Source organism: Phascolarctos cinereus, unplaced genomic scaffold (genome assembly GCF_003287225.1).
Source record: "Phascolarctos cinereus isolate Bilbo 61053 unplaced genomic scaffold, phaCin_HiC Scaffold_5;HRSCAF=322, whole genome shotgun sequence".
Lineage (NCBI taxonomy): Eukaryota > Metazoa > Chordata > Mammalia > Diprotodontia > Phascolarctidae > Phascolarctos > Phascolarctos cinereus.
In genome coordinates this window covers 240,234,475-240,259,715 of record NW_027555958.1, presented here as the reverse complement: position 1 = coordinate 240,259,715, position 25,241 = coordinate 240,234,475, and the positions used below count along the sequence as shown (strand labels likewise).

The following is a 25,241-nucleotide window of genomic DNA, read 5'->3' as shown; positions in this document are numbered from 1 at the left end:
GTAGAAACTGCACTCAATCTGTAGGATCAGAAGACACAACAGAGTAAGTACCTATCCTCTCTGGCAAATTAGAATTGAATGCTCCTATCCCCCTCTTCCTAGGGAAAGGATAAAAGCATCTATATGTTTCTTAACTCCCTACTTTCTTTTCCCAATTCTTGAATATCTTTTTGCATGGATTTCTTTTTTAGTAGATGGCTTAGGAGTAGATGAGTGAGGAGAATCAAAAAACTTTAACTTCTTGATAGCAGGAAAAAAAGAACTTTAAGGTACTCACAAATAGTTTAGTTCTTTTCTCTATTAAAAAAATTATGCATTCTATCATACAAACTGATGTACTTAAAAATTAAACATACAGATACATATATTTGTGTGTGTACATATGTATATGTGTTTGTGTGTGTGTGTGTGTGTGTGTGTGTGTGTGTGTGTAATCTAGGTTTCAGAGCATATTCCTGATGGCTGCCTATATTCTTACTTAATTTTACGTCTTCATGTATAAGGAAAAGTTGTCACCAACAAAAAGTCCCACATCAGAAAATGATAAGATTTTGTCAGTGGAAATGACAAAGAAACGCCACCATCTGCTTTGGTGCTGCCCCTTAAGGACTACAGGACCTTTCTGTCTGGCTCGAAGCTGAAACCATCCATGTGTTGTCTTTCCTATTAGAATGTGAGCACTCTGAGAGCACAGACTGTCTGGATTTTTTATTTGCATTTCCAACCTTTAACACAGTGCTTTGCATCTTGTATGCACTTAACAAATGCTTCATTCAAGCATTTATTCATTCAGAATAAAGCTGGCCTGATAGTGTATTTTTCAGAATTACTTCTTAGGTACTTCAAGGATTCATGATTTAATTGGTGTGGGTTTTCCTGTTTATTAGTGCAGATCCTATACACAAAAAATACATGCAGATCCTACATACAAAAAACATGTTTATGAATGGTCTTCATGAGAACTGTGACCAACTCTGTCTCTAAACTCAGCTAGGCTGGTCCTTGGAGGACAGAGTCTTTCAACGGACCTACATACCCAAAGCCCTTCTCTCCATTTTGGTAAGACATTCTAGAGTTTTTGCTCAGCTAGAAAAGTCCTCTAGTTCCCAAAGTCACATTGCTATGCTACATTAAGGGATTAGAGGAGGACTTCCATCAAAGTAATCAGGTTCTTTCCATAATAGAAAGAGACTGAGGTCAAGAACATACCTGTTTAAAAAAGTATTCCCCATAAAGCTTCAAGTATAACTAGGTGAGCCAAGGACTATTTCTATGGGCTTTTCTTATATATACCCTCCACTATTAGACCATAAACTCCATGAGGGTAAGATGCAGACTTTTAAAAATTTCTCTTGTCCAGACCTTAGCATCACACATGCTCTGCATGCCAGTCATGCTTTAATAAGCATTTACTGGGTAAGTGAATAAATAGATCTGTTTCCAAGATGATCAGGGAAAAAGGAAAAGAATCCAAATGTTCTAAAATATTTACAGCGGTACTCTTTGTGCTGGCAAAGAACTGGAAACTGAGGAAATGGAAGCCCATCAACTGGGGAACAGCTGAGCAAGTTGTGGTACATGATTATGATGGAATACTACTATGTTGTAAGAAATGAAGAGGCTGTCGATTTTAGAAAAACATGGAAAGACTTGCATGAAATAATGAAAAGTGACACAAGTAGAACCAAGGGAATGCTATATACGGTAACAGCAATATTGTTTGAAGAATAATTGAGAACAACCAAGTTACTGAGTATTATAAATACTCAAATCAATTACAAAAGACCTAGGAAGGAAGATGCTATCCAACTCCACGGAAAGATCTGATAAATAGAAGGATGCATAGCATGGTTTTACATATATTTATAAATCTGTGTCAAACAGTGGCCTTCTCCAGTGCGGAGTGGGGAGGGAAGAAGGGAGACATTTTAGAACTTAAAATGTTACAGAATGGAGGCAGTTAGATGGCGTAGAGAACCGGCACTGAAGTCAGGAGGACCTGAGTTCAAATCCGGCCTCAGACCAAACACCTGACATTCACTAGCTGTGTAACCCTGGGCAAGTCACTTAACCCCAATTGCCTAAAAAAAATTGTTACAGAATGAATTAAACTTAATTTTAAAAAATAAGTGAATAAATGATATAGAACTAGTCTAATTACATATAACCAAAATGATGGAATTTTGCTCACATAGCAAATTGTGCCTATAGTCACTTCTGAAAAGTACTGTAGCAGGCTAGCTTTGCACCAAAACTAAGGTCATGGTATATGAGGAAAATAACACTAGGTGAGAGTGCTATCAGCTATTTTCATTCTCCCTTCTCCTTCACTCCCAATTAGTTGCCAAGTTTCATCAATTTCACCTCCAGAGCATTTCACACATCTGACCCCTTCTATGAAGTTATAAAACTTCTTTCCTAGTTCTGGCGTTCATCACCTCTTACCTGAACTACTGTAACAGGCACTTAACTGGGCTTCCTGTTTCCAGTCTCTTCCTTCTCCAACCCATCCTCCACACAGTCGACAAAATGATCTCTACTCCTAAGGCACACGTCTGACTAGGTCACTGCCCTACTCCAAAATCTTCAGGGACTCCCTAATGTCTTGATGACAAAATGCAAATTCTTCAGTATGTCACTTAAAACCAGCTGTAACCTTTCCTGCCTTAGCTCACATAGCACCCATGTCCCAGTCAAGCTAGTCTACTAGCTACTGCCCAAACTCAGCATTTCATGCCCAACTTCAGTGCATTTGCCAATGCAGTACCTCAAGCCTAGTGTGTATGCCCCCCTCATATCCACCTCGCAAAATCATTACCTTCAAGACTCAGCTCCTCTATAAAACTTTCTTGGATTCCTGACCTATCCCATTCCCAACTGTTCCTTCTTTTTCATCTTCAATTTATGTCATATTTAACCTTCCTGCACGCACACACACACACACACACACACACACACACACACACACACACACACACACACATATACTCTCTCTCTCTCTACAGTGAACTCCAAGAAATTGTTCCAATCGCTCAGCTGTATCAGAACGTTTGCGTGATGATCAATGCTTGAAATAAGCAAGTCATAGAAGTGTGGAAACCCTTCTGTTGTAAGTAGACATCTCACTGCTATTAGTTAGGACTACAAATGACAGTTATAGTGAGTTTTTACCATGCTAATTTTCACTTCATATCTAGAACATATGACTGTCTTCAAGTAAACATTTTACCTCATTTCCCGTTCTTCATGTTGGGCAATAAGGTTGCTGTAGAAATTCTCCAACGTGACTTTTGTCATAGTAACCCGTTCCTTCGTATGGTTACTCATGGAAGAACAAGGTGCTGAGCCTGTCATTGCCATGGCTGCTGGAAAGCAAGGAAAATGGAGACACTGGTTGTTTAATTAGTTTTACCATTTCTTACTATGAAAATAATCCCAGGATAAGAATCCTTAAAGTTTCAAACTTAAGTGGCTTCTGAGTTTATGTATGAGTTCAACTACTATCATAGACAATGAGGGATGCAAATTGTCTATCCCAGAATCTGCAATACATATAAAAAGATTCACAGAATTTCAGAGCTAGAAGGAACCATCAGAGACAACTAGGACCAAACATTTCCTTTTGCTGATGAGGAAGCTGGAGTCTGGAAAAGCAGTGCATCAGGCAGAGTTCTGCAGCTTCTCAGTGGCAGAGTAGGGGCCACAATACACCCAGCTCTTCTGGCTCTCCCATCTGTCCCCATCTCCACAACATCATACTCCTTCTTATCAATTTTGCAAGGAAAATGTTTAGCTTTCACAAGCAAGAAATCAGAGACATTTTTCTTCTAAAATGAAAGCCATGTTTTTTCCAGACAGTTTTGCCAACCCATGTTCTTATTCTTGGCCAGATGGCTTAAAGAGTCCTACCTGTCCCGTCCCTAGCAACATGTTTCAGCACTTTACTCCTTCCCCCTCCCCCCAGCTTCTTCTGAAGCAACATCCTTTCACCTCAACATAAAGCTAATTTGAAAACCAAGAGAGATTAATGTAAAGATTAAGGGACAATCAACAATTTAGTGAAAAACTTATTAGATTCCCCTCTGTTCCCAATCATTTGGATGCTTTTTAAATATGGTTTGCTTTTTAGATTTAAAAGGAGGAATCCTAGAAAGTCAAGCATGAATGTAGACTTGTTATACCTAGGAAATAAAATGTTAAAGTTCACCAGTTTTTTAAAACACAATCAGGCAATGAAAAAAGGCTAACCCCACAAGAGGAAAAAGATTCAAAGCCAGGCTCAAAAACTACCCCCACTTTCATTTCTAATGTGCCAAGATAAACAATACATACAGGCTCCATATTATTCACTATAGACCTTCCTCATCATAATATCCCAACTTACATTTTTACGGAAGGGAAGCAAATTCAAATGTTTTTCAGAGATCTACACTAGAAGAAAGAATTTAGAAACCTCTACTTGGTTTGTGAAGCTTGGGTGTGGTTCCTTATTTGTCACTCTTAAGCCCTCTCCACCCACAATGAAAACCACATGTAAAACTAAATACATTTTTGAGGAAAATTTTAACTCAGTCTTCCTTCTCTCTTTTTTAAAATTCAGATGTGAGAACTGTGTGTGTTTGTGCCTTTGTGTAGGGACTCTTCTGTCTGAGAATGAGAAGAAATTTTAAGCCTCGTGTGCCTTTGATTGCATTTTAACAACTGAAATGGTTTTGAAAGAAAAATCACAAAACTAAGTGACATCATTTCACTGTCAGGCCAGATTTTCCCCATTACTTCAGACATCAGAGTTAAAGAACAAAGGCAATATCTCCATTGGTGGCACCCTTCTTATTTAAGGGTGAGGGCCATGAGAAAAAGAAAAACAAAAACAGTAAAATGTTGACTCCAAGACAAAAAAAAGGGAAAAGTATGAAACAGCTATAGGCTCACAGAATTTAGAGCTGGAAGGGACCTTAGAAATCATCAAATCCAACGTCCTCATCTTTCAGAGGAAGAAACTGAGGCCCAGAGAAGGCCAGTGACTTACCCGAGGTCATACAGCCAGTAAACGGCAGAGCCAAGAATCTTTCTAACTCCCAAGTCTAGTGCTCTCATCACATTGAATGGCTCCTCTACATTATTTTCTAAACATTTTAAAGCCAGCAGGTAGTTATGTAACGAAAGAGGTTAAACTATTCTAAGCACTATGAATCCTCTAGTGAAATGGCTTCCAACTTTTAAACACAGGTTTCTTAAAACTTCAAAGGCTACATTATTACTCCCTTTGACCTTTCTTCAAACTTCCTCTTTCTACAGTCGTAACAAGGTTTAAGCGCAATCCTCATAACCTTTAGTAAAAAGATACTACTGCTCTGTAGCAATTTCACATATTCAGTGAGTGAATAGCTATTCCCCACCCCCACTCTCTGAGGTCTCCCCAAAACTAAGAAAACTGTTTTGATTTTATGCCAATGCATTTCCTCTTGCTCTTATGGACTAAATGCTTTCATTTAAAATTTCCTCATGTTCCAACCTGCAGGCCATTGGTAGCCCTTGACCTTTTCTGTTCTAGGTCTCCTCAGGCTAGGCAGAATACCTCTGATGTAGGTGATATGGGTCACTGAGAAAGAAAAGAGAAATCAAGAAATTAACTATATTAAGTCACATGCATGCAGCAGTAAAATTTTATTTTGAAAATAGCTTAAGAAGCTATTGCAGTTTATATAGCAATAGACAAAACGTAACATAGCATATATGAGTGATTGTTTTTAATTTTAGTTTTAAAACCTCCAAGGATTTTTCTTTGGTTATCTCAAAAGGGTATCACAAACTTCTCAAAATGAATTAATTTGAATTAATTTTTTTTAAAGCCATGGTCATTCAAAAGAAATTAGCCTTTCCATAGATATGAGAATAATAAAGTGGATTAAGGACTTATACTGCCGACATTATGATATGAAGTTTTGAAAAGCAACCAATTCACTCAGCCCAGCTAGCACATATATCTTAAAGGTTACAATTAAACAAGGAAGCCTGATGGGACCTGACCAGGAAAAGTAGCTAGGGCTGGATCACATGTGTGAAGATGCACAGCACTGTCATATATCCCAAGCTATTCCTTTCACAAAAAGTTATCTTTTTATCACCAACATTAGAACATAAATACTCATGTTATATAGCTGTGAATTATGGAATATTGGAAGAATCACATTGCAACTGACTCAGAGGAAAACCGAAAGTGAATGCGAGAAGCTGATGCATATTGGCAATGATAACCTCTACAGGAGAGAATTATTGAGGTCCTGTGAGACCAGAAAGAAGGTAGATTGGTCACATATCAAGGAGGAGCTCCTGATACAGCTGCATTAGCATCCACAAAACATTAAGAGAATCGAGAAAGGCCACTGGTACTTTGGGTAAATGCTCTATGGAGGGTTTATAGAAAGACATGGAAAAGAATGACACAGGATTAAAGAAATTGGAAGGGTTACAATATGCACCATTGGAAGGAGTCTCCCTGATGTTAATTAAACTCATGGATATACTAAGGGGTTTGTTTTTTCAATTAAAATTCAAATTATTTAAAAAGAAATCTTTACACACACTTTTATTCTGGAAAAAAAAATTCAGCTTTTTTTAGTATGATGGTATTTCATTAAACATTTTCTCTTTCTTTCGGAAAAAAAAAGTCAGAGGCAAATGAGATGTTTCTGGGGATTTTTCAATATTTTTTTTCCATCTAGAGGAAAACCACTAACAATAATTGGTAACAACTTCAAAAAACTTGTTAATCATTGATACAGACAAACACAAATCCTTCAATTTTAAACATTTAGATGAAACTCTTGGGAAAATACTGAGGGAGAAACAACAAACCCTAAAGGAGGTCAAAAGATCTAAAAATCACGTTGGTTAACCCTGTGATGTTAGCAGAGATAGTCAGTATATTAAACTTACTCTAAACATTTCCCTTGTCTATCCCTGAGTTTTATAAGAAGCAGTGTGTGGTACAGTGGAAAGAGAGCTAGATCTTAAGTCAGCAAAGGTTTTAGTTTGATCCTGTCTCAGATTTTTATTGGCAATCATAGGTAAATTGATTGACCCGAGCCTCAATTTCAGCATCTGTAAAATGGGATTAATACAGGTTATTGGGGCAGTTAGGTGGCACAGTGGATAGAGCACCGGCCCTGGAGTCAGGAGGACCTGAGTTCAAATCCGGCCTCAGACACATAATATTTACTAGCTGTGTGACCCTGGGCTAGTCACTTAACCCCACTGCCTAGACCAAATAGATTTCAAAAAACCAAACAATACAGGTTATTGTGTGAGATGCTATATATCAAGTACTTTGAAAACCTCAAAATGTTGTATGTCAGCTATTGTGTTTAATAGCCTGGTAAATAAGCTGCAGTACACTACTAACAAATTGTGCAAAAGCAGTGACGTAAATAACATAAAAGAGATGTATTACTGGGAAAGAGGAAAGGTCAGTCACGGATCGAGTGTGAGGAGTAACAAACAGACAACCCAAAGCTGCACTGGTATCTACTTTATATTAAGAAACACTTACATGGTTAGTCCCCTGTGTGGGATTTATGGTATGACATGGCCAAGACTTAGAGAATGAGAAAGCATGGACAGGCAGGGATCTGCATTGTTGGCCAGAGCATCCACACAGCTCCAATGAAATCTTGAACACACCTCACTTAGAATACTGCTGTGCATCGGAGGCCAATATTATATATAAAGAACCATTCATCGAAGGTTAAATATTTCATGTGCGTATACTTATTCTCTTCTGATAAACAGTGAACTCCTATACAAAATACACACTCAAACACCTGTTGAAATATACTTGCTGATTTCCGGTTCTCTTCTGTTAAGCTCCTTGTTAAGATCTAGAAGGGGGATGGGGAAAGAGAGCTGGTAGCTATAAAGAGCTAGAGGACAGAATACCTGCAATCACACAAGTAACAAGTAAGCTAACATCTAGTTGATATAAGTTTGTGTATCTTTTTTTCCCAATTTAGGAATTTTTCTTCCTACGTAGATCGGGTTGATTCAGAGCCTAAGTGACCCTTCCCTTAACCCATCCTTCCTTGGGAGTGGTACAATAATGAATAAGGAGATAGAGCATTTCCTTCATTCCAACCCTGACTTCTCTGCCTTCATGTTCTGAATGACAAGAAGGGTCTCTTTCATTCATTCAATGATCATTTTTTAAGCTCCTACTCTATGTGCTAGACACTATGCTAGGAGATGGAGATCAAAGACAAAAAAGAAAAAGTCCCTGTCCTCAAAATGCTTATGTACACAGGGAAGAAGCAGCATGTAAACAGATAAGTGAAAGCGAAATTCAGTTAAAACAAATGATTTCAAGAAATCATAACTCCAATCTACAAGATCAAAGCATGTAATCCAATGGCCATCCTCTTAGGCACATGAGAATTGGATACTCCTCTCTCTTCCCTAGTTCTTCAGCTTTTAAAAATCCCTTGAATCTCACTCCTTACTGAAGGGTCAGGACTACCCTTTCTATACACCTTCTGATACCTACCTTCCCTCAATATTTTATCTGCATTCCCTCCTCTGCTCTGAGATTCAAATCCCAGGTCTGGCACTTAGTAGCTGTATGGCCTTAGTCAAAGCACATAACCTTTGAGAAGACAACATGATGGAGTGAAAGCAACACTGATTGTAGTCAGAAGACCAAAGCTCAGATCAGTTTCTGCCACTTACTACCTGTGTGACTTTGGGCAGGTCATCTAACTTCTCCAAGCCTCATTTTCTTCATCTGTAAAATATGAGAATTGGTTTACATGACCTTTAAGATCCCTTTCTGCTCTCAATCTATGTCCTATAACCTTTCTGTGCCTGTTTCCATATCTAAAAAAAACAGGAATTATGTCTGTACCTTCTACTTCTAATAATGTTAAGAACTTAATAAAGATCAGCTATTATTCTATTTTCTTTATCTCCTTAACAAAATCACCTGTACCACTGTATTTCCTATTATAACCATTCCTACCTCCCATTCTCTAACCCAAAGCCTGGTATCCTAGAAATTAACAAGACATTTGGGAAGAAGTAGGCAGTCCCAAAAGTACCAAGGCTTTGCGGGGTAGGGGGTTTGAAATATTCCATTTCCAGTAAAATGCTCATGGCAACCTGGGAAAGGGAGTATAAGAAGGCTTGGAAGTGGTGAAGGGAGTTTCCATAATTAGTTTAAAATATGGAGGGGAGAACAGAGAGAAGACAAGAGAAAAAACAAGGAACAGACTGGGTATTTACTCTCTTCCATAGGAATCAAGGGTATCAGGGGGTGTGGAGGGTTGGGGGAATACAGAAGAAATGAAGATTTGTAGAATGAGGGGGTGGTACTGAGGGGATTTCACAGATGGGCTAGGGTCTTGGAAGAGGGCCTTGGGTTGTTGAGAGGGCAACAAAGAAGTCATTCTGAAAGGAGGGCATTGGAACAGGAAGCAGTTGGAGGGACAGAAGGGAAGGCAGGATCAGGGACAGGGCAAAGAGGAGGGATCACAACAGTTGACCTGATAGGAGACTGGAGGGAGAGAAAGGAGAATTCAAGAGAAGTTTGGGGTTGTTCAGAAAAGGAAGATTAGGAGTGGAAATTCTAAATGGAAACCTGGGGTAAGAGGTAGAGTGTGAATGAAAGGTGAAAAGGAAGGGTGCCTAGGAAGTGGTAGTAATTCTAGGAGGATAAGTGAGGGGAGGAACAGAAGGAGAAGTCTGGAGAAGTAGTGGGAGAAGGAAAGGTTTGGAACTGGGGAAGAAAGAGAGTAAACTCGAAGAAGGGAAGATTAGGAAGGGGTGCTCTCAGAGGTGGGAGCAGTTGCTAGGGTGGATAGATGGGAGAAATTCTGGGAACTGGTATGGTTCTGGGTTCGGCAGGGTATGAGGGGTCTCGGTCTGAGAGGGGCTCCGAATGGGCAGTTTTGGTAGGAGAGGGTGAGGTACTTGCCCATGGGAATCAGTTCTGGGAGAGGAAGCAGAGGAAAGTTTGAGGACTTGGAAAAGAGAAAGCTAGGAGTGGGAGGTATCTGAGAAGTGGGAGGCTAAGAGCATGGGTGGGGGAGTCAGTTGATGAAGGAAAACAGAGAAGAGGGACTGAGAAAAGAGGTGTGGGTGTGGCAGTGCAGTGAAGGGGAGAAATCTTGATAGGGAGGGAGCTGGGGGGGGCAGTTCAGTGAGGGAGCAGAGAAAGGTTTGGAGAGGGGGCAGGGAGCTGGGAGAAGAGAAAGTTAGGGCAGGACCAGAACTAGAAGGCAGAGAGGAAGGTTTAGAGACTGGGGGCAGGGTTCAAGGAGGGAAGGGTTAGGGGTGGTGTGGAAGTAAAGGAAAAAGAGGAAGGTTTGAAAAAGGAAGAAACAAGGCTGAGAGAAGGGGAGAGTCGGGGTGGGCCTGAAGGGGGCAAAGAAGGTGGGGAAGGGGAGGAAGCACGGCTGGGACAAGGTTGAAGGTGGGTTTGGAAAGGGGCAGAGAACGTGGACAGAGGGAGGGAGCAGGGCTGGGACAAGGTTGAGGGTGGGCTTGGAAAGGGGCAGAGAAGGCGGACAGAGGGAGGGAGCAGGGCTAGAAGTGGAGGGTAGGCACATGTTTGCAAGGGGACCCAGAGGACAGTGGGGAGAGGGGGGGAGCGGAGGTGGAAGAAGGGAAGGGTAGGGGCAGGCTTTGACAGGGACAAAGAAGGTGGGGAGAGGGAGGGAGCAGAGCTGGGGGAAGGGGAGTTGTGGAAGGGAGCAGAGAGGAGGAAGGTGGGGGGACCACAGGGAGCGGGGCTGGGAGGGAGAAGGGTCAGAGGTGGCCCGGGAGGGGACACAGTACAGTGGGGAGGAGAGAGCTGGGCTGGTGGGCTTGGAGGGAGAGAGGGGGGCGCGTGGCGCGAAAAAGGGGAGGTCTGGGACGCGAGGCGAGGGTGACAAAGAGGAGGCCGCTCACCAGAGCCCCCCGGGCCGCAGGATCGAGCCCCGGCGCTGGTCCTTCCCAGCTGGCTTCGTCGTCAGGCCAGGACCCCAGGCGGCGGCCAGCCTGCCGGAAGAGGGGAGGAGCCTCTCGACGGCTGTTGGGGTGGTCCTCAGGGGAAGGGAAGGAGGCTATTGGGGAGGGCGAGGACAACAGGAAGCGCCGCTAACCGCCGGAAAAAGACGGCGGCGGAGAAGGTCCAAGACTCCTTCCCTAGGGGCGGTGGCGAAGGCGCCTCAGACTTGGAGAACAGGCCGGGGATTGCTGGTGCGCATGCGCGACTCCGCCCCGGCGAGTTTGCCTTCCCGACGCGGGCGGGGCGATGGAACGTCCGTGGAAGAGGATCAGGGCTGAAGCCGCAGGTCAGCGCGCGGTTGTTAGCTCGCGTCCCGCAGCCGCTCCTGGTCCCTGGTGCCTAGGGTCGGCCTGAGCCTTGTTCAGTTACTCAGTTGCATCCATAAGTTAAAAGAGTTCCCCTTCTTCACGAAGCGTCTCTCTCTCTCTCTCCGCCGCCCCCCTTCCCAGGCAGCTCGAGGCTGGGGAAAGAGCGCTGCATTAGGGAACGGCAAACTTGATTTCAATTCCTGGCCCCGCCCTTCAAGACAAGCATTTATTAAAGCGCCTGCTAGGGACCCTCAAAGTGAAGCAAAGACGTCGCCTCTGCCTTCTAGTTTACATTCCCAAGGGGGAGACGCTATGCAAACAGCTGTGTACTGCAGGATAAAGCTAGGGTAAATTGGAGATTATCGCAGAGGAAAGGCGTCAGCATAAAGAGCTCGAAGGAAGTGGATTGAGACTTAGTTGAGGTTTAGCTGAGGCTTGAGAGAAGCCAGGAGGTAGAGGTGAGGAGGGAGAGCGTTCCAGGCGTGGGGGGACAGCTGGTGGAAATGCTCAGAGCAAGAAAGCCAGTGTCACTGCATCGAAGAGAAAGAGGAGAGTGGAAGGTGTAAGATGAAAAGTAAGAAGGAGCCAGGTTACTAAGGGTGAAAAAGAGAGTATTTTATATTTGGTCTTAGAGGTCACTGGTAGCCACTGGAGTGTATTGAATGTTTAGGGAGGAGGCAGGGTATGGTCAGACCTGCACATTAGGAAGATTAATTTGACAATTGAGATAATTGACTGGTGTGGGAAGAGGGGGAAAAGAAACAATATATTAAGCTCTTGATAATATCCTGTTTTCCTCAGTTTCCCAATCTGTAAAATGAGCTGGAGAAGGAAATGGCAAAACTGATGAGGATGGGATCCGGACCCCAAAAGGAAAAACCCTGGACTTTCCCACAAGGCCAAATCTCTGACATTCGCCTGAGGCTATAATCCATTCAACTTGTCTGCTATCTCCCAATTCTGTTCTGTTACCAGGATTGCCCCTGGCCCTTTCCCATCCTTAATCCTATCTAGACTCCATTCTCCCTTCTTCCAGGTCCCTGGTATTCTGTTCACCCCAGTTTATCTAACACTCCTACCCACATCCTACTTAGACACCCCCTGCTCTAGTCACCCCAGACTACTTGGCCACTCCTGGATCCCTCCCATAGTCTTTCTGTATATAAGATTCATCTTAAGGTGCTCGGATTCTTAAAATCTAGCTACTGCTCAGATCCTCAAGATCTGTCATGCTTGCAGTAGTGATACAAATGATTATATTCCTAAAGAGTCTGCCCAGTATGGTGGATGTTCTAATAAACCTTGTGTTTGGCTGAAAGAAGACTTGGGTGCAATTTTTTCAGGCAGGACCTCCGTGTTGTGATTTTGGGGTCCCAGCACCCTTAAACCCCTAAACCTCAAAAAAACCACTCCAGTATCTCTGCCAAGAAAACCCCAAAAGAATCAGACATGACTGAAACAACTTAACACCAACAACAAATGTCACATAATGAGAAGACAGGACTCATTTGAAAAGACCCTGATGTTGGGAAAGATTTGAAAGCAAAAGGAGAAGGGGACAACAGAGGATGAGATGGGATAGATAGTGTCATGGAAACAAGGAACCTCGAGCTGGGACAGACTTCAACAGATAGTGGAGGATAGAAGGTCCATCGGGTCACAAAGAGTTGGACAGCTTTGACCCAGCAATACCACTTCTAGATCTGTATCCCAAAGAGATCATAAGAATAGGAAAAGGACCCACACGTACAATATTTATAGCATCTCTTTGGTGGCAAAGAATTGGAAATTGAGGAGACGCCCATCAACTGGGGAATGGCTGAACAAGTTGTGGTCTATGAATGTAATGGAATAACTGATGAGCAGGAGGACTTCAGAAAAAGCCTGGAAAGACTTGTATGGACTGATGCTGAGTAAAATGAGTAGAACCAGAACACTGCACACAGTAACTGCCGTGTTATGCTATAACTGACTTTGACAGACTTAGCTCTTCCCAGCAACACGAGGATCTAAGACAACTCCAAAAGTCTCACTATGGAAAATGCTGTCTATCCACATCCAGAGAAAGAACTATGGAGTCTGAATGCAGATCAGAGCATACTATTTGCTCTCCTTTTCTTTTGTTGTTTTGTTTTAATATCTTCTTTCTCATGGTTCCTCCCATTACTTCTAATTCTTCTTTACATCATGACTAATGTGAAAATATGCTTAATATGAATGTGTAAGTAGAGCCTATATCAGATTGCATGCTGCCTTAGGGAGGGGAGAAAGTTTAAAACTCAAAATCTTATGGAAGTGAATGTTGAAAACTAAAAATAACTAAAATCAAAGAGCTGGACAAGACTGAACAATAAAAAAAAAGTTCCCGTAGTGTCAGGCATTACGCTAAGTGCTAAGAATGAAGAGGAAAAGACAGTCCCTCCCCTCAAGTAGCTTACGTTCTAATGGGGAACACACAAAAGGAAGACTTGAGGCAGAGACACCAACCAACAGGCTATTTCAGCGATCCAAGAATGAGGTGATCAGGTCCTGCACCAGGGTGTGGGCAGTGTCAAAGGAGAGAAAGGGGCATAATAAAAATAGCTAACATATGGAGTGCTTATGTTTCAGCTGCTGTGCTAAGCACTTTACAAAAAATCTCATTTGATCCTCACAACCACCCTGGGGTTTATTTTAAGATTTATTTGCTTATTTCTAGTTTTCAACATTCACTTCCATGAGATTTTGCACCCTGGTTCTTAAAGTTGAGGAAACTGAGGCAAACAGAGGTTAAGTGACTTGCCCAGGATCATACAACTAATACGTGTCTGAGTCAAGATTTGAACTCAGATCTTTCTGACTCTGGCCCAACACTCCCTCTACCTTTCCACCTAGCTATCCTCACATAGGAAAGATAACCCTTTTCTGCACCTCACTTTTCTCTTCTGTAATATGAGAGACAGTATGGTCCAGTACATGAATAGCGGACCTCAGAGTCAGGGAGACCAGGGTTTTAGTCCCACCTCTTGCCCCATACTAGCTGTGTGATGTTGGGAAAGTCACTTAATCTTTCTGTGCCCCCAGACACTTATGTTTAAGGTGATAAGCTGCAAAACTGCACTGGTGGGAGACTTTTTCACAAGAGAAATTCCCTACACCAGAGGTGTTGACCTCAAATAAGCAACCATAGTAAGGTTCCCTACTGGCAGCATATTGATTCAGAAAACCACATATTCACATTATCTACATTCTATTGTATTTTATTTATTCTGTTAAATACACCCCAATTGCATTTTAAGTTAGGTCAGCCCAACAGGAGTATTTCAGGCCTTGTGGTTTACCACTGAAATCACAGGCTAGGGCTGAATAGGAAAGGAAGAAACTAGATGGTGCCAAAGGGCCTTTCAGCTCTTAAATGACCCATCTTATAGCTAAGGCCTTTACTTTCCCTGTGCAGCAGAGGCTTAACCTGTGTGACCTCTCCTGGGTAGAGTTCCTTGAATTTGCCACCTGTTAGAGGAAATAAAGACTTCCTTGTATCAGCCTACAAGTGCTGGGGGAGGGGAAAGGGACAGAGAGGGTTAGTTTTAGTATTCCAGCCTCCTTGAGACCTCAGTGATTTTGTCATCTTCCTTCATCTGTCCTAATCCTCCTAACTCGGAGGTAATTGTCACACCAAATGAAATCTCCAGTGATTCTGATGGTTTGGTCCTGGATTCTCTCCTGTTCTCTGTTAGGCCTGTCTTGAGGAGTAACAACGAAAGGGCATGGAGCTTTGCTTAAGGAAAAAATAACATTTGCTGTTCTGTTTATCCTTCCACTTTTTATGGTTCACAGAGTTTTATTGAAATTCTTGTCAGCAGTAGATCAGTCTGACCTCTTAAACCAATGACTCCAAGATTCTTTCCCTAAATTGGATTCCAGCATCTCCTAGTTTTGCACCCTTTATGGTCTGAATTGGACACTCTGAAGGTGGTCTGAAGTGGGCTTGGCCTTACATCCTTACATCAGTATTTGTCTATAACAAATGAAACTCATTGGACACTTTTCTGTCTGCCTAGATAGTCCTGAGACATCGTAAAATCATGATCTTGCAGCTGGAAGAGACCTTAGAGGCATCCAGCAGGGACCTAAATATTTGTCATTAAGTTGGTGAAACAGCTTGACTCATTTGTCCTCTTAGTGCCCTCAAGAAACTCTAAGACCAAGTTGTGGAGGAGCTGCTGATGTGCATGAGTAAAAAAGAGGTTCCTCATATGGAATTCCCTATCCTAATGAAATTTCAGATCCAGATTTTTTTTAAATAAGCAGGTTTTTTTAATCACTGAATTTTTTTTATATCACTGAAAATTTCCCCAGTACCCTTCCTCCTTCCTCTCCCAGAGAAGGACCCAGTATGACAATATTTTTTTTAAAGAAAAAAAAATCAGCAAAAAAGCCTGAAAAGATATGCAATGTGTCACACTCATGGATCTCCTATCTCTGCAAAGAAGTAGGATTTAGGTGTCTTCTCATCTTCTTTGGAGCCATGCTTATTCTTCGTAATTTTGCAACCTTCGTTTTTGATTGTGTGTATGTGGTTGTTCTGTTTACATTGTTGTAGTTACTGTGGTGGGTATAGAGTGCCAGGCCTGGAGTCAGGAAGACTCTCTCATCTTCCTGAATTCAAATCTGGCCTCAGACACTTATTAGCTGTTTGATCCTGGGAAAGTCACTTCACCCTGTTAGTCTCACTTTCCTCATCTGGAAAATGAGCTGGAGAAGGAAATAGCAAACCACTCCAGTATTTTTGCTAAAAAAAACCCCAAATGGGGTTACAAAGAATCGGATACAACTGACAAATGACTAAACAACAGGAGAAGTTACTGTATATATATATTATTTTCTTGTCTCTGCTTACTCCACTCTGCATCGGTTTATATATATAGATCCGTCTGTTTTTCTCTCTGTATTCATCACATATGTCATTTCTTACAGCACAACAATATTCCATTATACTCATATACCACAGTTTGTTTAGCCATTCCCCCTTCTTTGGGCATCCAGGTTATGTCCAATTCTTTGCATCGTGAAAAGAGACTGCTATAAATATTTTGGTGTATATGGGGACTTTCTTCTTATCTATGGCCTCCTTGGGGTATAAGCCTAGAAATGAAATCTCTAAGTCAGAAGATGTGGACGTTTTAGTCACTTTCTTCACAAAATGCCAAATTGCTTTCCAAAGTGGCCATACTGATTCATAGTATCAAAGGAACTATCCTTTACCTTGCTCTGTGTCCCCAAGGCCTAGCACAGTGTTTGGCACATAGAAGCACTTAATAAGTGTTTATTAACTGACTGATATAGCGATACAGCCTTGATCCACCTTAGCATTGTCTCCCATGCTGGTGATGGTCATCAGGCTAGCCTGCTGTCAGAGGTCTGGAGGATCTCCAGCCCTTCATATCCTGGTTGTTTTGTACCCAAGTGACCAGGAAGTTCTGTTAATAACCAAAAAATCTTAGTTCCCTGAGCCAGTTAAATCTTTTTTTTTCTTTTTTTTTTCCAGTGAGGCAATTAGGGTTAAGTGACTTGCCCAGGTTCACACAGCTAGTGAGTGTCATGTGTCTGAGGCTAGATTTGAACTCAGTTCCTCCTGACTCCAGGGCTAGTGCTCTCTCCAGAGCCAGTTAAATCTTAAAAACAGTTTCAATATCTTTTGAGGAAAAACTAACTTAACATGCATAGGTGGGAGTACCTTGGAATATTGTTCCCACCATCCTACCCAATTGCAGTTCTCTGTTCATGACAAGACATTTTCCCCAATCTCATTCTCTTGTTTTTCATGTTACCACACTTTAGTTCTTTATCCAACAACAGTATTCTTTTATCTAATCCAAGCTTTGGGTACCAATCAATCAGCAAGAATGTATTGGGTCCCTACCATGTGCTATTGATAGATAAAGCACTTACTATGTGTCAAATACTGTGTTGAGTGCTAGGGATGCAAATACAAGCAAGCAAATCCTTAAGGAGCTTGTATCTTAATAGAGGAATAAAGGGGACCTAAAAAGGGTATGAGGTACATACAGTGTCAAAGTTTGGAAATGGTGGCCAGGAAAATGACGTAGGGACCTAATTGTAGGCAACATATGGCAAAAACTCACTTCTCAGAGCCAGACATTCAGGAATCCAAAGGTCCGGGGGAGGGTGATGGAGATGTAGATGAGAGTCAAGTGGAGGCAGCAAAGTTTGAAAAAGGTGCTGGGAACATGTACAGAACTACCCTGCTTGTTAGCTCAGCACTTGGGTGCTTTGGGATTGATGAAATTCCTGGTTGATTCTGGCCTGACAAGTGTGACTTAGTATTGAAAGACAAAGGCACTTTGAGGATAGGAAAGTAATATCCTTATTGGCCACTAGGAAGGACTTAACTTTTAATTTAATATGTTATTTTTCCCAATTAATGTAAAAACAATTTTAACATTCTTTTCTTTTTCAAATTTTGAGTTCCAAATTCTCGCCCTCCCTCCTTCCCCCCCCCATTGGGAAGGCAAGCAATTTGACATAGGTTATATATGTGTAGGCATGCAAAACACATTTCCATGTGAGTCATGCTGTGAAAGAAAACAGACAAAAAAAACCCCCAAGAAAAATAAAGAAAAAGTATGCTTTGATCTGTATTCAAGTTCCACCAGTTCTTTCCCTGAATTGCCAGCATCTTTTATCATAAGTTCTTCAGAATTGTCTTGGATTATTGTATTGTTGAGAATAGCTAAATTATTTGTAGTAGATCATCATGCAATATGGCCATTACTGTGTACAATATTCTTCTGGTTCTGTTCATTTCACTTTGCATCAGTTCATGTAAGGACTTAACTTTTAAAAGGGAGTGCTCATACCCTTGTTTCTCTTCTTCCTTTGACCTTCTCTGTGGAAAGTAATGCTTCCATGAGTTTTCCCTTTTGTGTTTCTTTTCCTGAGTATAGATCACCGAACAGCAATCCCAAGATAGGTATGTCCAGTCTTAGAAGCAACCTTGTAAGTTTGAGATGTTCAGAGATCTCAAGTCCTCAGTCAGAGCTGACTAGCCATGGGGGGAGTTCTTTATCAAACCAGATGACACCAATAAGAGGAGGAGCTCAAGTCCTAGCCTGACTTGCCAGAAGACATAAACCTGGAGTGAGTGGCTCGGACAGTGCAGAACTGGAGTGAAATGTAACATTGCCTATTCAACAATTCCACAAATTGCTTCATGTTCTAGTATTGAAATCTCAATCTCCTAGTATAACGACAGTTATTACTTGCTGCATGTTTCTGTCAATATGTACTTGTGAGAGCCTTTTGTGTTTAACATTTCTTTTGTATGGGGAAAATAAATACCTGTCCCATACCTGATTTATATGGTACATTGAGTACCATTTTACTCTCCCATTTGGGGAAACCCTAGGTGTGAGGAAAACTTAAGTTTTAAGTAATTTTCCCCCAGGGCGCCACACTGGGGATATAACTAGACAAAGACGGCATGAAAAAGGAGTCTTACCCCTCATCTGGATGGTTAGGCTCTTCTTAGACTCAACCCAGGCGAGACCACAAACTTAATGGAGAGGGAGAGGGTCCAGCTCCTTGAACACAACAGTGGTTTTAAATTATTACACTATATTTAACAAATGTTTATGTGACCTCGGAAAATCAAAATTACAAAAAGCTGTATTTATTTCAGCATAGGACAGGATTTTTTTTAACATGAGATCTAGTATTTTTTAATGTTAATGTTGTATTTTTTAACATTCATTTTTATTTTGAGTTCCAAATTTTCTCCCTCTTTCCCACCCCTACCCCACCTACTGAGAAGGTAAGCAATATGATACCTATTATACATATGGAGACATGCAAACATATTTCCATACTAGCCAGTTAAAAAAAAAAGCAAGAAAAAGAAAGTGAAAAAAATATACATCAATCTGCACTCAGTTCATCAGTTCTCTTTCTGAAGGTGGATAGCATTTTTCATTATGGGTCATTAAGAGTAGTTAAGTCTTTCACAGTTGATCATTGTTACAATACCACTGTTACTGTGTTACAGTGCTCTAGTTCTGCTCACTTCATTCTGCATCAACTTATATGTCTTGCCAGGTTTTTCTTAAACCATTTCCTTCGTATTTCTTACAGTACAATCATATTCCATCACAGTCATATACTATGACTTGTTGAACTTGTATTTTTAATATTTTGATAATGTATTTCAATATAATTGGCTTCTTTTGCAATCCTGTATATTTTATAGCGTATGTATCAGTTGGTATTTTACTGAACTGATCTTTCTTTCTTTCTAGCTTTATTATAAGGGAAAGCTGGCTGGGTAGAGTAGCCAGGGAATGATGGAGAAGTTCAAGTGAAAATATATATCAGATGATATACAGAGTGAATGAATGCATTTTTTAAAACATCTATTCTGAGAAGGGTTCACCAGACTGGCAAAGAAGTCCATGAAACAAAAAAAAAGATAGGGTGCTCTTGGAGTAGGAGAAGGATTATTTTTCTGAGCATAACAATTTTTTTCTTGCTACTATTCGCATCAGTTTCAACTGATGGAGATAATTCCGTCATACCTAGATGATCTGTATTATTCTTCATTAACATGGAAGCCCCCTGCTCCAACACCATTCAATTGCATTCATTCAACTAGCATTTATTAATCAGCTCCTGTATACAGAGCACTATTCCAGGCACGAAGCTTGGATAAGAAATTACTTCTGTCTGGGTGGATTTTACAATCTAGTAGGCTGGGCATCCGTCATCAGGCTAATCAGCATTTGCTTCACCAGGTTGTGAGTGTTCACCCCACTTGTATCTCTGTACAGACTAGGATGGGTCAGGCGCTTCTGCAGTTTCCACAGACTGTTTGAGTAGGAAGGAGCACTGCCCCTGGCAGAGTGCACCCCACCCATGGCATTGTATAACCACATTAGCCTTTTCAGGGATTGCATGGTCTTCCCTTTATCATGCATGAACTGGTACTCAGACACTGTCCTTTTCCTGTAGGGAGAGAAACGTGAAGAATTATTGGATTTGGGTAGAATCACACCAGGTAGTTGAATGGTATTGTTCAGTTATTACTATTGATAATAACAAATGGATGAAAATTTCATTAGGTGACATGTCGTAGAAGATAAATGGTAATTCATATCCAGAGATAACAACATTTATTAAGCACCTGCTTTGTGCCAGGCACTATACTAAGTGCTCTCTACGATTATTTTCTCATTTGATCCTCTCAACAACCCTGGGAGGTTGGTGCTATTATCCACATTTTACAATTGATAAAATTGAGGCAGGTAGAAGTTAAATGACTTGCCCAGGGTCACACAGCTAGATTTGAACTCATATTTTCCTGACCTCAAGCCCAGCACTCTATCCACTGTACCATCTAGCTATGGCTGATCTATATGATGTTTTAAAGATTATAAAGTTATTTATTCATTTACAAGTATTAAGAGCCTGGCGTTTTATATGCTAAAGGAGGTACACATTTTAAATAAAACTCAGCTCCTACATTCATGGAGTTTAGGCAATTGCAGCTTGGACTGGCATGCCTGTAGTCCCTGTTGATGGGAAAACTGGGCTGGTAGATCCCTTGATTCAGTAATTCTGAGCTTCAGTGGTGCTAAAGCTGGTCTAGTGTCCACATTAAGTGTCTTACCAGGCCAGCTATCTCTTCATTTATTTTTGTTTTTGTTCAGTCATTTTTCAGTTGTACCTGACTCTTTGTGACCCCATTTGGGGTTTACTTAGCAAAAATACTGGATTGGTTTGCCATTTCCTTCTCCAGTTCATTTTACAGATGAGGAAACTGAGGCAAACAGGGTTAAGTGGCTTGCCTAGGGTCATACAGGTAGTAAGTGTCTGAGGCCAGATTTGAACTCATGAAGATGAGTCTTCTTGACTTCAGGTTGGGCACTCTATCCATTGCACCACCTAGCTGCCCTTTAAGAGACTATTACAGGGGTGGGGAACCTGCAACCTCAAGGGCATATGTGGCCCTCTAGGTCCTCAAGTGTGGCTCTTTGACTGAACCCAAACTTCACAGAACAAATCTCCTGATTTCAACTTGAGTTGAACTTGCCTATCCCTAGTTCCACCTGTGAGCTGTTTTCATCTATCATTGCGTATCATCTATCATTGCATATCATCTATCATTGCGTATCAGGACTTGCATTGCTATCCCCATGGGCTTCTAGGCCTCAGTGTAAAACATGAGACTTATTACAAAAGAAATACCAATGTTCCATGGGCTTCTAGGCTTCAGTGTAAAACATGAGACTTATTACAAAAGAAATACCAATGTTCCATGCAGACTGGAATTTCAATGATATGAAAATAGGTGGATTCCAGACCAAGGTAGATTTATTTATTTTTGGGTTTGGGGTGGGGAGGCAATTGAGGTTAAGTGACTTGTCCAGGGTCACACAGCTAGTAAGTGTCTGAGACCAAATTTGAACTCAGGTTTTCCTGAATCCAGGGCCAGTGCTCTATGTGCTTCACCCCCAAGCTGCCTCCAAATGGATGGATTTATAAGAAGTTATATGACACACACGGTACATAGTATACAATGGTTGAAAACATGAATATGTGAATGGAATGGAAGATTGTTTTCCCAAATGATGAGTATCCACCTGGATTCTAGTTCTTTGCCCCTCTCCAAAATGCTGCTGTGAATACTTTGATATCATAAGGTATGTGTAAGATATGTATGTGCACTTGGGTTGTCTAAATGCTTCTCATGGGAGACATTGATAGATATGATCTGAGGTCTGGACTCTTGAAAAGGAGAATTGGCGCAATAAGAAGGGAGGAATAAGCAGGTCCCCAGAGCACAGCTGGACGAGATGCTCTTTCTTCGACCTCTGAGTGTGCCTCAAACTAGAATCTTATTTGATCCTCCTTAACTATCACTAGTCTGGGAGTATAATTGGTTCAAAACAAAAAGCCACTTTCCTGGTCACACTTAATGGGGGAAGGATAACCTCAAACTTATACGTGCTGGTTTTCTACCAGACACAGGTTATACCAAAAACCATCACAAATATAAAATAGTGAGTAAACCCATTTATCCAAGCAAATGGAAAACAGAATCAGAGAAGTTATACAGATTAGATTAAAATATACCAGAAAATACATAAGAGCAGATGAACTCTTTAGATGGTAGTAGGATGATATCCCAGTTTAACCAAGAAAGAGGCCCCAACTTTACCCAAGGGAGGCAAGTGTCTAGGGAGGCAGGCTGGAAATAAGAGACATATTGAGAGTCTTATTTCCTCTACATTTCTGCAGCATCTAAAGTCTATCTGTCTCTTTCTATGTGTCTGGAGTCTGTCTCCAAGAGTATCAGCAACCATGAGTGCCTCTTTCAAAGAAGTCTCCTGCCCAGATTCTCTCACCAAATTCTGCCTCTTGCCAAGGCACTCAGCATTGAGTCAGTATTCTCTCCATTATTTAAGAGAGTCTCATACAAAGTGCACCAGTCTTGGCTACAAAACCAGGTAAGTATTGGGCCTTTCTTTCTCTCTTTGACATGGGGGGGGGACGCGGCTAGGTGGCATAGTGGATAGAGCACTGGCCCTGGAGTTAGGAAGACCTGAGTTCAAATCTGGCCTCAGACCAGACATTTGACACTTACTAACTGTGTGATCCTGGGCAAGTCACTTAACCCCAATTGCCTCACTAAAAAATGTTTTAAAAGGCGATAGACATTTTGGGGACATATGTCCAATAGTAAACATCACTTTTAAATCACTTTACATAGCAAAGAACCAGGAATTGATGGGATGCCCATCGATTGGGGAATGGCTAAGCAAGTTGTGGTACATAATTATGATGGAATACTACCGTGCTATAAGACATGATGAAGTGGTTGATTTTAGAAAAAGTGGAAAGACTGGCATGAGATAATGAAGAATGAAATGAGCAGAACCGAGAGAACGTTATATACAGTAATAGCAATATTATTTGAAGAACGAGTGTGAATAACTAAGTTATTCTGAATACTCAAATCAGCTGCAGAAGTAACTATGAAGGAAGATGCTGTCCAGCTCCATAGAAAGAAGTGAAAAATAGAAGTATGGATAGTATGATTTTACATATATATGTACATACATTTCATATGTACCTATATGTATACACATATAGATACATACACATATATATCTATGTCAAATGGTGGCCTTCTCTAGTGCAGGGTGAGGAGGGAGGAAGGGAAATAGCTTGAAACTTAAAATGTACCCAAAAAATTAATTTAATTTAAATTTTTTTTTAAAAAATCACTTTGCACATCATCTCTCCATCCACCTGTTACTGTTTCACAAATGTCTTATACATACTTGGGTATATAACTTGTATAATGATACTTTCACACCCAGATTCTCCTTTGAAATTGTTCACTCAAAGCACTTTCACTGTAATTAACCCTTCTTAGGAACTCAAACCTGAGTTGAGGAGCAAAGAAATGGATAAATCGTTAGCGATTTAGCTAGAAGTCAATATAGCCACTAATTGCAGTGTAGCTCTTAATCTCTATTCTTTTTTTATTTTATTAATTTATTTTGATTTATCAACAATCACTTCCATATGCTTTTGAGTTGAAAATTTTTCTCCCTTTTCCTCCCCCTCCCCCTCCCCAAGACGTCACACACTCTGATATGGGCTTTACATTTACATTCCTATTAAACATATTTTCACATTAGTGAAGTTGTAAGTAAAAATTAAAACCAATAGGAGGAACCATCAGAAAGATGAAACAAAACTCAACAAAAGGTAAAAATAAGTGATAGTGATTCGACTTCCATAGTTCTTTCTTTGGATGTGGACAGCATTTTCCATCCTGAGGCCTCTGGAGATGTCTTAGATCCTCGTAACGCTGAGAAGGGTTCAGTTTAACAATATTAGTCATCACATAACGTGGCTGTTATTGTGTACAAAGTCCTCTTGGTTCTGCTCACTTCACTCAGCATCAGACCATACAAGTGTTTGCAGATTTTTCTGAAAACTGCCTGCTCATCATTTCTTACAGCACAATAGTATTCCATTACATTCACATACCATAACTTGTTCAACCATTCCCCAATTGTTGGGCATCCCGTTGATTTCCAATTCTTTGCCACCACAAAAAGAGCTGCTATGAATATTAATCTCTATTCTTTAATCAATGGAAGTAAAGGAAGACTGGGACCCAGGAGCTTGAATAGTTCTTCCTACCTACCCACCCCACTTGTTCTAAAGTATCAGAAGAGAAAAAGGAAGAGGTTTGGCACGTAATTATAGTGTGCATTGGCAAGAGACAGAGATGGAACTATAATTCTCAGGGAAAAGAGTTGGGAAAGTAAGCCAAAGAACAAAAAATAAAAATTAACTTAAGAGCAAGAAGTAAACAGGAGAAATTGCCCACTTACATCATCCTGTTTGGAACAGAGCCATCCTTCAGGAGGAACAATGTGCTGAGCCTCTCTGTTGGTCTTAGGAATGTTATTTGGTTTTCTGGGTTCGGGAGATGGGGGCGGAGAAAGGGTAAGGAACCCAGGATGAATCATAAGGCCTCCCTGCAGTTCCCCCAGGACTTTCTGAGGCGTCCCCCCACGCAAGTATTCAGAGCCCTCAATAATAACTTGAGGGCTAGTCGAGATTACTCACCTAGCCCATTTCCTAATGATTCCAGAAGATAACTGAGTGGTGTATCCAACCATTCAAGATGAAATCCCCTTATACCAAATATGGTAGAATCCTGTTAGAGCAATTCTTTTAAGGGGACAAGCCTACCTTTTTAGGCTTTTGAAGTTACAGTGAGAGAACACAGTATATCATTCTGAATGGGGGTTTGATAGTTATGATTTGGTGGTATAATGGAAAGGCCTTTAGTGTAGCAGTCCAGAGCATTTGGG

General features: G+C 41.1%; 1 protein-coding gene across 5 annotated transcripts in view; it reads right to left on the bottom strand.

Moving 5' to 3' along the window:
• STK38 (serine/threonine kinase 38) overlaps window positions 1-11,032 on the bottom strand; it is a 37,805-nt gene extending 26,773 nt beyond the window's left edge. The window contains exons 1-4 of one of the 5 annotated variants that reach the window (XM_078155399.1): window positions 10,942-11,030; window positions 8,725-8,776; window positions 5,516-5,602; window positions 3,230-3,365 (exon numbers count right to left, since the gene is read on the bottom strand). In XM_078155399.1, the coding sequence (XP_078011525.1) occupies window positions 3,230-3,360 (131 nt within the window). In that variant the 5' untranslated portion in view covers window positions 3,361-3,365; window positions 5,516-5,602; window positions 8,725-8,776; window positions 10,942-11,030. Of the gene's footprint in view, window positions 1-3,229; window positions 3,366-5,515; window positions 5,603-8,724; window positions 8,777-10,941 lie in introns of all 5 variants that reach the window. The other 4 variants (XM_020999394.2, XM_020999395.2, XM_020999396.2 and 1 more) reach the window with 4 other exon arrangements.
• Window positions 11,033-25,241: the final 14,209 nt, after the last annotated feature.